Raw genomic sequence first — 13821 nt, 5'->3', positions numbered from 1 at the left:
AAGCTTGAGAGAGTTGAATGGAGCTTAATAAGGCGGCACATCTGAAAGGAAACTGTTACCTTGCGGCTGCAGACTGCTTGACACTTAGCTGCATAGTCGAAGGCAATTCAATTCAGTTTATTTATATAGCGCCAATTCACAACATATGTCATCTAAAGGCACTTTACAGTTCACTAGATTAGTTAATTGCATCGACTCATTGACTCAAATGCAATCCCTCACCTTAAGCATGCTTTTAGCGACAGTTGAGAGGAAAATCTTCCTTTTAACAGGAAGAAATCTCCAGCAGAGGCTTAAGGCACTGAGATGGACTTCGGATCAGGGAATAAAAGGCAGTAATCAATGTAGAGATCAGACTAAAACAATTAACAACAAAGTATAAAAGAGGTGCTAATTACAAATGCATGCCAAAAGTTTAACATTTTTTGGGGGAAGAATGTTTTATACATCATGTCTAATTTTCCTTAATCAGATTTATGCTTCAAAATGCTGCTTTGGTTTTATATATAGCATTTCATGCCTAAGATATACATGACACTAGTGGCTTTTAATTAGGCAGAAAGAATAAAAATAAAAAAAGCTAAAGGATGCTGTTTGAATGTTTTTTTTGTGTTGTATGTGAAGAGCTGATAACATGATACGGTGAATATACCACCTGTTATTAGCTGGACTGAGCTTCCATCACTCATTTCTCTTTAGAACAGAGCTGCAGCACATTGATAAACAAACAGCTTCACTGTCTTTCTGAGCCCCTTAGATTTGTGTTAATTTTCAAATATACTTTTATGCAAATGATCCACTTATTTTCAGATACACAGCACTCGCTCACCTCAGATCTTATTACAAATTAAAATAGAAAATGAGCCTGACAGGTGCTTGTTTTCATTCTGGTTGATATCACTCATCAGACTGGATCCGCTGAGCGCTCAGACAATGTTTGGTGTCTAATTTACTTCCCTGTAGGCAGAAATAAGGTGCTTTTTAATGAATGGTGAAGGCTCACAGAGGATTAGAATGCAAAGAAATGGCTCTATGTGGATGGAGAGTAATCAGTCTTCTTTTCTTTAGTCATCTTTGAATAAAGTCCAAGCCACACAGTTTGGGCTTTGTTTCCTACATTAGAAGTTTCACACGATTTGTTCAACTGCTGGTAATTGCAAAGGCGCAGCAGTTGTTCAGACTGATGTTGCACTTCTGTTTTTGAAGTCCCTATTTTGTTGCACATTATCATTACAGCCAGCATCCAGCCTTTTTTTAAAGAGTTACTTACAGGTGCTGGTCATAAAATTAGAATATCATGAAAAAGTTGATTGATTTCAGTAATTCCATTTAAAAAGTGAAACTTGTATATTATATTCATACATTACATACAAACTCATATATTTCAGATGTTTATTTTGTTTAATTTTGATGATTACAAATGACAACAAATGAAAATCTCAAATTCATCATATCAGAAAATTAGAATATTGTGAAAAGGTTCAAAATTGATGGCCCCTGGTGCCACACTCTAATCAGCTAATTAACTCAAACCACCTGCAAAAGCCTTTAAATGGTCTTTCAGTCTAGTTCTATAGGCTACACAATCATGGGGAAGACTGCTGACTTGACAGTTGTCCAAAAGACGACCATCGACACCTTGCACAAGGAGGGCAAGACACAAAAGGTCATCGCTAAAGAGGCTGGCTGTTCACAGAGCTCAGTGTCCAAGCACATTAATAGAGAGGCGAAGGGAAGGAAAAGATGTGGTCGAAAAAAGTGTACAAGCAAGAGAGATAACCGCACCCTGGAGAGGATTGTGAAACAAAACCCATTCAAAAATGTGGGGGAGATTCACAAAGAGTGGACTGCAGCTGGAGTGAGTGCTTCAAGAACCACCACACACAGACGTATGAAAGACATGGGTTTCTGCTGTCGCATTCCTTGTGTCAAGCCACTCTTGAACCACAGACAGCGTCAGAAGCGTCTTGCCTGGGCTAAAGAGAAACAGGACTGGACTGCTGGTGAGTGGTCCAAAGTCATGTTCTCTGATGAAAGTAAATTTTGCATTTCCTTTGGAAATCAAGGTCCCAGAGTCTGGAGGAAAAGAAGAGAGGCACTTCATCCACGTTGCTTGAAGTCCAGTGTAAAGTTTCCACAGTCAGTGATGGTTTGGGGTGCCATGTCATCTGCTGGTGTTGGTCCATTGTGTTTTCTGAGGTCCAGGGTCAACGCAGCCACATACCAGGAAGTTTTAGAGCACTTCATGCTTCCTGCAGCTGACCAACTTTTTGGAGATGCAGATTTCATTTTCCAACAGGACTTGGCACCTGCACACAGTGCCAAAGCTACCAGTACCTGGTTGAAGGACCATGGTATCCCTGTTCTTAATTGGCCAGCAAACTCTCCTGACCTTAACCCCATAGAAAATCTATGGGGTATTGTGAAGAAGAAGATGCAATACACCAGACCCAACAATTCAGAAGAGCTAAAAGCCACTATTAGAGCAACCTGGGCTATCATAACACCTGAGCAGTGCCACAGACTGATCGACTCCATGCCACGCCGCATTGCTGCAGTAATACAGGCCAAAGGAGGCCCAACTAAATACTGAGTGCTGTACATGCTCATACTTTTCATGTTCATACTTTTCAGTTGGCCAACATTTCTATAAATCCTTTGTTTTTATTGGTCTTCAGTAATATTCTAATTTTCTGATATGATGAATTTGAGATTTTCATTTGTTGTCATTTGTAATCATCAAAATTAAACAAAATAAACATCTGAAATATATGAGTTTGTATGTAATGTATGAATATAATATACAAGTTTCACTTTTTAAATGGAATTACTGAAATCAATCAACTTTTTCATGATATTCTAATTTTATGACCAGCACCTGTATGTTCGTCTAATAGAGATTTTTTTTTTTTTTTTTAAGATTTCAAACCATGACGTCTTAGTGTATAACCAGCAGTAACCTTGGAAACGGTGGTCCCAGCTCTGTTCAGGTCATTGACCTGCTCCTCCTTTGTAGTTCTGGGCTGATTTCTCACCTTTCTTAGGATCATTGAGACCACAAGAGGTGAGCTCTTGCATGCACTGCAAAAAATCTAAATCTAGATAAGTCAATTTTTTCTTAAAATAAGTTCATTTGTTCTTGAATTGAGGAGGTAAAAGAGACATTTTGCCAATGGAACAAGACAATTTACACTTAAAATAAGAAATAACAATTCCATTGTCTTATCTCAAGTGCATCTAATTATCTTATTTTAAGACTAAAACTACTTCCATTGGCAAAGTATCTCATTTACCTGCTCAAATTAAGGTTGACTACACTTAATTTAAGAAATTTGTACTTATTTCTAGATCGTTTTTGCAGTGTGGAGCTCCAGTCTGAGGGAGATTAACAGTCATGTTTAGCTTCTTCCATTTTCCAACGATTGCTCCAACAGTGGACCTTTTTTCACCCAGCTGCTTGCTCTTTCCAGCCTTGTGGAAGTTTACAATTTAGTCTCTATTGTCGTTGGACAGCTCTTTTGTTTTGGCCATGTTAGTAGCTGGATTAAAACTGATTGTATGGGGTGGACTGGTGTATTTATGCAGCTAATGCCCTCAAACAGGTGCATTGTAGAGTATTACCCCATTTAACCGAGCTAGACACAACCGAACCGAGCTAACTGCAGACCAGTTCCAGAGGTGCGCTTGGCTCAGTTTTTCCCTGGCTCGGTTCTCTTATAACAAGAGCACATGAGCAGAACCCGTCATCTCCGTCTGGCTGCACATCCCCATTCACACTCTGTTCCAGTAGTTGGCAGTAATGCCCCTCCGGAAGTTGCTTGCCAACCAACACAAAACAGAAGAAGAACAACTATAAAAAACTATAAACATCCACGAAAGGTTGCCGTCTTCGCCTGACCCTCGGCAAACACCGAAGTACAGCAATAATAATCAAGCATAACTTTCTGAATGTGACGGACGCCGCCATTTTGATGTGCTTGATTCCCTCCTTCTTCGTCTTCTTCTTCTTGTGTTTTATAGTGGTTGGCAAACAACTTTTGGTGCATTACCGCCACCAACTGCTTGATTTCCTCCTTAAATACTGGCAGTAATACCGCAGATCGTCACTAGGAAGCGAGGAGTTGAGGAACCAAGATAGCGTGATGTGTAAACGGTCATCAGAACCAAGCTATTATGAAGGCAGACTAACATGTCTTTGAGGCTCTGAACTCTAGCTGATAGACAGGTGTTGAAATACTTATTCTCAGCTGTATCATACTAATAAATAGTAAAAAAAGAAAACATACATTTTGATTTCTGGCTTTTTTTTTTATATTATTCCTCTCAGAGTGGACATGCACCTACAATGACAATTTCAGACTCCTCCATGATTTCTAAGTGGAAGAACTTGCAAAATAGCAGGGTGTTCAAATACTTATTTTCCTCACTATATAACCTTTGAAGGGAGTCACAAAAAACCTCTTAAATAGTTAGGAAACTTCCCCCTTAACTAAGAAATAACGAGTTGGAAACAGATTTTACTATACTATATAAACAGTTATTACTTTACTTACTATACTATATGAAGGAATGAGTATGAGGAATCTTTTTTTGAGTTATAAGCATTTTGTCACTTAAACGAGTAGAAAACCTTAACGGCCAGTTGTGTAAGTGTTGTGCCTAAAATGCATGTTTTGTGTATGTTTCTCCAGATGCTGTCGTTGTCGTTGATGGAGGCTGTGAAAGTGTCTCCTCTCATAGAAAAAGTCAGCGACCACAAGGACTTCAAGAAGCTGCTCAGGACAAGAACCAATGTTCTGGTGCTCTACACAAAGACAGGTTCGAAATAACAGCTCTAAATCAATGACAATTTGTTCAGCCCACAGGTTTTCCCTCTGCATCCAAGGAAACTGCTGAATGTTGATGTAGATTTTATTAATGGAGGGAAAAACCCATTTGGCTGGTTCAGAGTTGATTTCTTCTTATTTCCTTTGCCGCCTTCATGTCAGCATTTGGCTCCCGAATCTGAAGGCTGAGAAAGTCTGTGGAAACTGAGTTATACTTTTAGCTAAAACTATTTCATTTTTATCCAGCATTACAAATAACCTGAGTATTCAGCCATACATAAAACAACCAGAAATGTAAGGATTAAAATTTCCTCCCTCTCTCTCTCTCTCTCTCTCTCTCTCTCTCTCTCTCTCTCTCTCTCTCTCTCTCTCTCTATCCATATATATATATATATATATAAATAATTTTTTTTTTTAAATATTAACTTGTAATATTTGCACTGTATTTGGTTAATTAATGAGGTGAGAGGATTTTACCCACTATCTTGGTATATTAGGGTCAGTAACACACAATTTAGGTTTGACACAACGCAGTAAAGACCAACAGGAGACGATGAGGATCAAGCCGATAAATTCCATTTAGTAGATGCGTTTTTACACTTTTTTGATTGATAGAATTCAGATTAGGAGGAATTGGATGAAGATGAGATGGAGGAAAAGGGTCAGGTTTTAAAGTGTTCATCTGAGCCAGAGTTTCATTCAGACCTCGCCAAAGACCTGATGGGGTTACATTGTAAAGTGAAGCAGAACCAAACATGTTATCAGTTTGTATTATTTTCCAGTTTGATTTGATTTTTATAATTTTACATTTGTTTGGTTTCTATGAAGGTTTTCAAATCCTCAACAGCAACCTAACATTGAAATTTTACTACTAAAATCTATTTTATATGCAGAGCAAGCAAAGCAAGTTCACACTTTCTGGCTGCAGAGCGATGGGCTCGTTCTTTCCTTTTCACTCTGGGATTTCTGGTGATGGTGGTGATCACTGGTATAGTTAAAATTTGGACCTACTAATATGTTTATCTATATTTGACAGTGATACTGTAGACCTTTACTTTCAAAAAAAGTTCTGCCTCACAGCTTGAAAACAATGTAAATGGTTGGGCATCGAAACCAGTCGGAACAGTTTATAACCTTTCAGTTCTCCCGGAATGGTTAAATTTTTTTATTTTGGATTCTTAGTTTTGATGCCTTTATCACAAACCAGAAATAACAATTTCCAAATGCCAGCAACGAAGAACCTCTAGCATTGTCCACATGACCATCTGTTTTTGCTGCAGCATTTAAAGATATGACTTAAATAAGGAAATGACCGGTCAGCTAACAGCGACACTAACGATGGGATCATATTGTGTAAAGGATGGCCGACATAATTAATCCCTGTCAAAGCCTCATCTTCGACCTGCTGCACTGGTGGAAGGTAGACTCCCTGAGGGAATTTGTTCCTCCTCTAACTTACATTTTATGCAGGTAGAGCAGCAGATGGTTTTTTATACTTCCTTCCTCTTACTTTATATCTGAACAGATAGCTGTCTCGTTTCCTACACTTTCTGAATACAATGGGAAAAACCGTAGATCTGCCGAACTTATGAATAATTTTAAGCGTAAATTCATCCATTGAGTTTAAATTCAAATCGTTCCTCTGTTCACATACATTAAAAATCACTACTCGTTAAAAAAATGTAAATAATAAAAAAGAATGAGTAAGCATATCCTACAGGCTATTAGAGAAACATGATTCATGACACTTTAAGCCGGTTTAGGTTGACTGGACAGCTTCAACATGTTGAACTATGGCTTGAAGAAGCAGCAGCTGTGTCTTCACACAGACACTTTCATTTATAAACATCACAATATGCACTCATGCATGTTATGATCTTTGTATGTTTAACCTCGTCACATTATTTTTTCGTCTTCAGTCAATATGTTCTGGGACTGCATGAACCTCTGCATTTCTCTGACTGTTCTTTAGCCAGGAAGCAGAAGCGACGAGTTTAAAACTCCTTCATTGTATGATTGAGTCCAATTGAGTCTTATAATACGTTTAAAATATCCTCTTATTCTTAACGGTACGTCAACATTGCTGAATAATTAATTTGGCCAATCTTTACTTTGTAACTTGATTTAGGTCTATTGATATAATTTTGAATATATATATTTTATTTTTACCGTTTTGGCACTGTTTGGCAGCTCGCTTAACGATTCTTACGGGTTTCTTAACGAGTCTTAACGGGTTCAGGCAGCACCAGAGCCTAGCGCTGGGCAGCACGACTGACGACACGTTTTTTATGCAAGTTATGCACATGACATTCAGTAAGCAAGTACGACGTGACCAGGCGTACGTCTAGAAAACCGAAACAAAAAAAATGGCGTCCCATCGGGTAAAGCGATAGAAAGTTTGGCTTCATTTTAAGGAAGAGAAAGATTGTAACAAGGCGCTTTGCAATCATTGCAAAGTGGCCGGAGGAAATACATGCAACATGCAGAAACACCTGCGCACACAACATTGCTTACATTTTAACGAATGCCGTGTTTTTGATGCCTTCTGGACAAAAGCTAAAGTTACGACCAGCATGGAAGGCAACTCTGGTGGTAAGTAGCTAGTTTTATATCACTGGCTGTGCTTAATGTGGTTCCTAGTAGATCATATGCCATTTCTGGAAATAAACCCATTTCCTACCTTACTTTGGGGTTATTAAGGGTTTCTGTCTTTCTCGTTAATCCACCCCCTAATTGCTAGCATGTTTAATTAGAACTACTGGTAGCTGGAATTCTTACATGATTCTAGCTACTGCAATGGATGTAACGAAACATGCTAGGAAGTTCAGGGAGCGAGAAAAAGGATAAAGTGGAGATGAGTTTATTGTACAGTAATGCTCTTTCAATAAACAGATGCCCTCTCCATTATATTTTTAGATGACTGTGACGAGAATCAATAAGGAATCAAATTGTCTCACAGAATCGATAAGGGAATGGAATCGTGAAAATCAATTCCCCTATTTCCAGCCCTTGTGATTTATTCCCCACTGCTTTGCTTTTTACCAGTCCTTAATTTCTGCTACTGCTTTATTTCTACAAAAAAAAAGAAAAAACACGAACATCTAGTGCCGTTTAAGACCCCCCCCCCCCCCCCCCCCCAACCCTGTTTTTTGAATGAGGCCCACTCTTCCTATGGCATTTATGCTCATTAATAGGCAGGGTATCACCATAAGTCAAATGCAGTTTTTTAAGTTTCTGTGTAACTAGCGTCTGTGGTGTAATGCACTGGGGAGGAAGCCTAGATGTCATGCACCGTTGGGCTAAAAAAGAAAAAAGAAAAAGGAAAATGTGATTTAAAAAATGGTGGCAAGATTTTAATGTTTTTCAATTATCTACCGGAGAAAAACTGAGAATACAAGAGATTATTGATGTGCAACTCAAGCAACTTTTACTCATGAATTTAAAGAGCTGTGAATTTTTTTTTTATTATTTTGAAAGAGAAAAAAAAAATTCTACATTTATAAAACTCCTATTGTCTTTTTCTCTGCGACTTCAAGGGTGCTACATTTATTTTGATTCAGATTTACCTCCATAATCAAGCTAGTGTTAATAGAAAACCACAAGTAGACCTGTTTATAGTTTACCCCCACTTGTGAAGCATGGCAGTGGAAGTATCAACAGCTACAGGGATACGTTCATAGTTTATGAAAAGATGCATCTTGGAAATAAACTTGAACAATTGAAAAAGACATTTCAGAACAAGATGAAAATCTAGTGAAAGCTTTATTGATGTATCGCTAATTTCTTTGGCAGTTTTAACCGGGTCTTCTGACTATTTATTCCTGACCTCTTAAAGCACACATGATCCTAAACCCGTTATAAATGACTTTTCTTAGTGGTGTTCTTTGAGTTAGGTCAGTAGGGCCTTTTGCATCTATAAATAGTCTTGCACCATTCAGGTAGTTCAGTTCATGCATTAAAAAAAGCATGTTGATTTTTGGGGGAGTATAACATGTTGAAATGTATTAAGGAGTAGAATATCTCTTTGTTGACTTTGCTCAGAGGAATTCACTTTGCTTGCGATAGCTGATAAGCGTCTGAGATAATCCAGTGTTGGCTGATAAAGTTTGTTTTCTATTTCCTTAAAGTGAAATGTTCACCTAAGGTGTATTTTATCTATGATTTAGGAGACTGAGCAAGTCCCTAGCCATCATGGAGTGTTTTTGATTGAATTCATACAAGACAATTGGAATATCCTGTAATATAGCTTGTGAAATGTAGAGCTCGTATGAACCGGCCTGCTTTTCATCCTCATTGCCCAAAAGGTTGGTGCGGTTTATCATTTCTGCCTTTTGTGTGTAATCCTCCCATCTTTTGGACATTTACTCCATTGTACAATGATGAAAGAGGATGCAACTTGATCCACTTATGTGGATCTGTCCCCTGAAAGGTTTGAAAGAATCCTCTCCCATCATCGCTCTAAGCCAAACCCAGTGAACTCTTTCTTCTTCACCTTCTGCCATTGCGAAAGTTTGCTATCTGCTGTAATCCAACTCGTTTCCTCTTTGTCTGGCCTAATGTTAAAATCTGCCTTTCTGGGCTGTTGAACTGTTTTGGTAATAAGGCTGATGATTTTATTCCCTGTCCACAGCTACATCGAGCGACACTTATCTTAAACTGCTGTCTGATGTTGCCCAAAGAGTGAAGGGACAAGGGACCATCGCCTGGGTCAACTGTGGGTAAGTAATTGGACGATCAGAATAATACATTTTTTCCTTCTGCGTCTTATAAATCCCTGCAGCTTACACGAAAATATGGAATTTGAGTTTATAATTTATTCAAGCATAAATAAATATAAAGGTAAATAAAGCAGAGCGCAGATTTTTTCTCATTTTTATGTCTATTAATTAATAATACATAGAGCTAGTTTGACATACATTTTTAATTTTACATTCTTTTGATGTTACACACCTTGATGCTAAATGTATAACTGGTTTAATGTACACTCATTTGTAAACTCTGGTTACTCTTTCAATGTTACATTTATAATATTTGAATTTATGTTTCTTAAACTAGGTCACAAAATGCAAAAAAAACTGTAATAGTAGAGATTAGGGATGGAACGGTTTATGAAAACCGTCCGAACCGTTCGGTTCGACTGTCTTGGTTCGATTCGCGTGTCTTGCGTTCGGTTCATGCGCGAGGGCATGCGCGAGATGATTAAATTCAAAGTAGGATAACATGCAGAAATGATCCAGGGTTTCCGCGGATCATTAAAAATAATTACAATTCATTAAATTTTTGGGGGATTTTTTCATTAATTTCATTTAAAAAAAATTTGTTTCATAAATTTTTATAATTTTCATACATTTTTTTATTTTTCGGTGTAACAATCTACATATACCAAACCGAACCGAAAACCGTGACCACGAAACCGTGAACCGAACTGAACCGTGGATTTTGTGAACTGTTCCACCCCTAGTAGAGTTATTATTAACAAATTAAATGCAGGCACCAAAATCCACTAACTGTGCCTGCAAGAATCTGTGCTTAGTTTGTGATTAAACTTCACTGTTTTGAGTTTATAAAAAGGATAATTCAAGCCAGCCTAGAAGCCATTAAAGGCGTCACAGAATGCAAAGAGAGTTTACCTTGCCATAGACGAATAACTATAGTTCATTGGGTGAAATGGACGTACAGAGACGTTCAAACATCTTCACCACCTCCTTTCTTTGCAAAAGTCACAATTTTAAACTTCCACCATAAAACGGACGAATCCAGACAAAGCGCCGAAATGACGACAATTCGGGGATGTTGCCTTATTTGGTTCTGGCCTGTACTTTTGTCACGTCACGAAGTTGACTCAATGACCAGCACACTGGTTCATTTCCCAAAGAACATGAATAGAAGTCGATGGAAGACACCAGTTTAGCTGTTTATCCTACAGTTGGGTTTACTTCTACATTAATTACAAAGCAGGCAGTTTCTCTATTGAAAATTAGCCAGAACTACGGGCGTAAATGTAGTGTTCCAGGCTGGACGGAGTAAGGGAAAATTTTCACAGTCTTCCCAAGGATCCAAAGACTGGACAGGCATGGATTATTTTTGTCTATCAGAAAATCCCTGCAAAGTTTGATGCTCAGCTGTTCATTTGCTCTGAGCATTTTACCGAAGACAGCTTTCATACCTCTGACAGTTCAAAGCAGGGTTTGCTAAACTTCTTTTACTGAAACGAGGGGCTGTTCCGACCGTACTGCCAGCCTCGGAGCTGACAGCTCGGTTCTGCTGCACTGTAGTCAACATAAATTCTGGATGATTTAGAAATTCCCTCAAGGCATTTTCTAGGTATGAAAAGTAGGACATGTCCGGCAAAAAGAGGACGTCTGGTCACCCTATCATATCAACAATTTCGATGTTTCAGTGAGTGAGTGCTTGTTGCTATGATGCATCTTTGCTCAGCAGCTTCGCTCTTTGTAAACTAACCAATCAGTGCACAGCTCATCTAAATGTTCATGAGCATACCATAAAAAGAAGAAAACCTGTCTTTTCATTCCAAGGCTTTTAACCAGGCTTGCATTAGGGCTCATAGAACAGCAAATGTGCCATTTTCAGACCAACCAATGTTACACACCCTATTCAGACACCTCAAGGACCAGCACCAAATACCCTATAGAATCATTCTATGACCCCTTTAAAGCAGTGAACTCGCCCACAGCTGAATTAAATGTACCTATTTGAGGAGATTCAAGGGAAAATACTCCTGTAAAAACAATAAGAACGGGTGGAAAATAAATGTAGAAATTGTGTTTAGATTTATAATGAGAAATTAGCCTGGATATAGTAAAATGATAACTATTGTCACCTGCTCCTCACATGCAAAATACCAATAGCAAATCTACAAAAAATTTTGTAGTAGAAATAGCAGCATGCTAAACAACAGACACTGAAAAGAATAGTTTTCTCTGAGCACATCTGTCTTTGCTCCCCTCTGATCTGACTGTAGCTTCTTTTTTGTTCTTTCTGCCCTTCAGTTCCCATATCTTCTTTTTTTATACATTCTTTTTTTTTTTGAACTGTCAACTCATCAACTCCATAAACTCTGTTTCTCAGCAGAGAGGAAAGAATGTATTATAACAGCAGAAACAATGAGGAAGGGAGTAAGTCCCCTTTGACACCAGAGCTCAACCCAGCATTCACAATCTCTCTCAAGCTTATCCGGGATTGTTTTAAAAAAAAGAGCTAAATGCAAAGCAATTTCAAGGACCTGTCAAAGGTGCTGGCGTCCATGTTTTAGTGCAGTGGCACTCTGTGATGCATGTCCATCTTTAGTGTGTACTTTCTCTCTTATTCGCTCTTTGCCTCTTTACTCTGCCCCCTATCCACCAACTCCAGAATGTTAGTTTTATGCTGGCTTAATTAATCCATTTTTACAAAGGATCTCTCAATGATACATCTGCATTCAAGTTATCATTTCTCTGACTATACTTTAGCAAGGAAGCAAAAGCGACGAGTTTAAAACTCCTTCAGTTTACGATTGAGTCTAACTGAGTCTTATATAACTGTTTAAAATACCCTCTGATCTATAACAGTACAGCTGTCAAACATTGCTGAATAATTGATTAGGCCAATTGTTACTTTGAAAACGTAATTTAGGTTTATTAATATAACGTTGAATTAATATAATTTGATTTTATTTTTAATTCAGTAACAGTTCAACCAAAGCATTTCCAGCCCTTATGATTTATTACCCACTGCTTTGCTTTTTACCCGTCCTTTATTTCTGCTGCTCAGCTCTCAGTCTACAGACAAATGTTGAATGAGGCCCACTCTTCCTATGGCATTTATGCTTATTAATAGGCCAGGTATCGCCATATTTGAAATGCAATTTTAAAAGTTTGTGTGTAACCAGTGTTTGCGGTGTAATGCACTGGGGAGGAAGCCTAGATGTCAGTCAAAGCACCGTTGGGCTAACAAAACAACAACAACAAAAGCCTGGTTTCAGGTGTGACTTTTTGAGTGTAACGGCCTGCTACTCTAAATGATTTTTTTTTCTTCTTTCCCTTTATAATTCTTACTGGTATAAAAAGGTTTTACGTTCTAAAGTGCACCAGTAATTAGAATAAGGGGAGTCTTAAATTTGATTGGAGAAAAAAAAAAAAAGCATGCATCACCCTCAGCCGTTTGCTAATTTCGGCTAGATTTAATCCCCTTATTTTAGAAGCATTTGAAAAGTGCTTCGTGATGTATTGCAACACATTAGTAATTAGTTTGGATACCAACCATCCATACCCTCTCCAGCTTATACATACATTGATACTGATGGAGAAAAATAAAAACAGAATTAGTGATGACGTGTCTAATATTCACACAGATCTCTTGCTTTGATTAAACAGGACCAGAGAGCCGTTAAAAGCATATCCGGGCATCTCATCCCGCTATACCACCCGAACTAATTTCTGTATTTCACCTGCTTCTTTAGATTTAAGATGATTTGTTCACCATATTTGCATTTCTGTACTAACGTTCTATTTTAACATAGTTAGAAAAAGGTATTATTAAGTGGTTGTGTTCCCCTTTTAACAAAGATCCTATGAGTAACGTATGCAAACCAACCAGAGGGATCTTCAAACTGTGACTTCGGAGCATCAAAGAGTTCTTTAAACCATCAATGACAGATCTTCATCACTCTGGCTAAAGTTGATGAAGAGCAAGCTAAGCTTTTGTAATATACATATACTAACAAATGGAGCTTTTAGCATTTTATACATTGACTGATGAAGACTTGGTGCAAATTCAGTGTGGAGGAAAAACTACAAATTAGCTCCTCATCATGAGCCAGCCTATTGCAACTCCTTGCCTTGACATAAGGTGGTCACTGACATGGCCATCCTCACTTCCTGCTGATCGACATCCCTCCTTCAAACCTTCTCCATGGACATTGACACCTCCATTTCACCACTAGTGTCAGACTCCGGGGTTTCTAACAGGTCTCTAACCTAGACCTAACGGCTTACAT

At 38.2% G+C, this 13821-nt stretch overlaps 1 protein-coding gene across 1 annotated transcript in view; it reads left to right on the top strand.

The window, feature by feature from the left end:
• The window catches only part of pdia5 (protein disulfide isomerase family A, member 5), a 111272-nt gene that overhangs the window by 16647 nt on the left and 80804 nt on the right, over positions 1–13821 (top strand). Inside the window, exons 2-3 of the mRNA XM_038277740.1 lie at positions 4692–4818; positions 9457–9544. Coding sequence (XP_038133668.1) covers positions 4692–4818; positions 9457–9544 — 215 coding nt within the window. The remainder of the gene's footprint in view (positions 1–4691; positions 4819–9456; positions 9545–13821) is intronic.

This window comes from Cyprinodon tularosa, unplaced genomic scaffold, assembly GCF_016077235.1.
Source record: "Cyprinodon tularosa strain WSP-4 unplaced genomic scaffold, ASM1607723v1 ctg134, whole genome shotgun sequence".
NCBI lineage: Eukaryota > Metazoa > Chordata > Actinopteri > Cyprinodontiformes > Cyprinodontidae > Cyprinodon > Cyprinodon tularosa.
The sequence above is the reverse complement of the archived record's forward strand: the minus strand, read 5'-3'. Positions and strand labels throughout refer to the sequence as shown.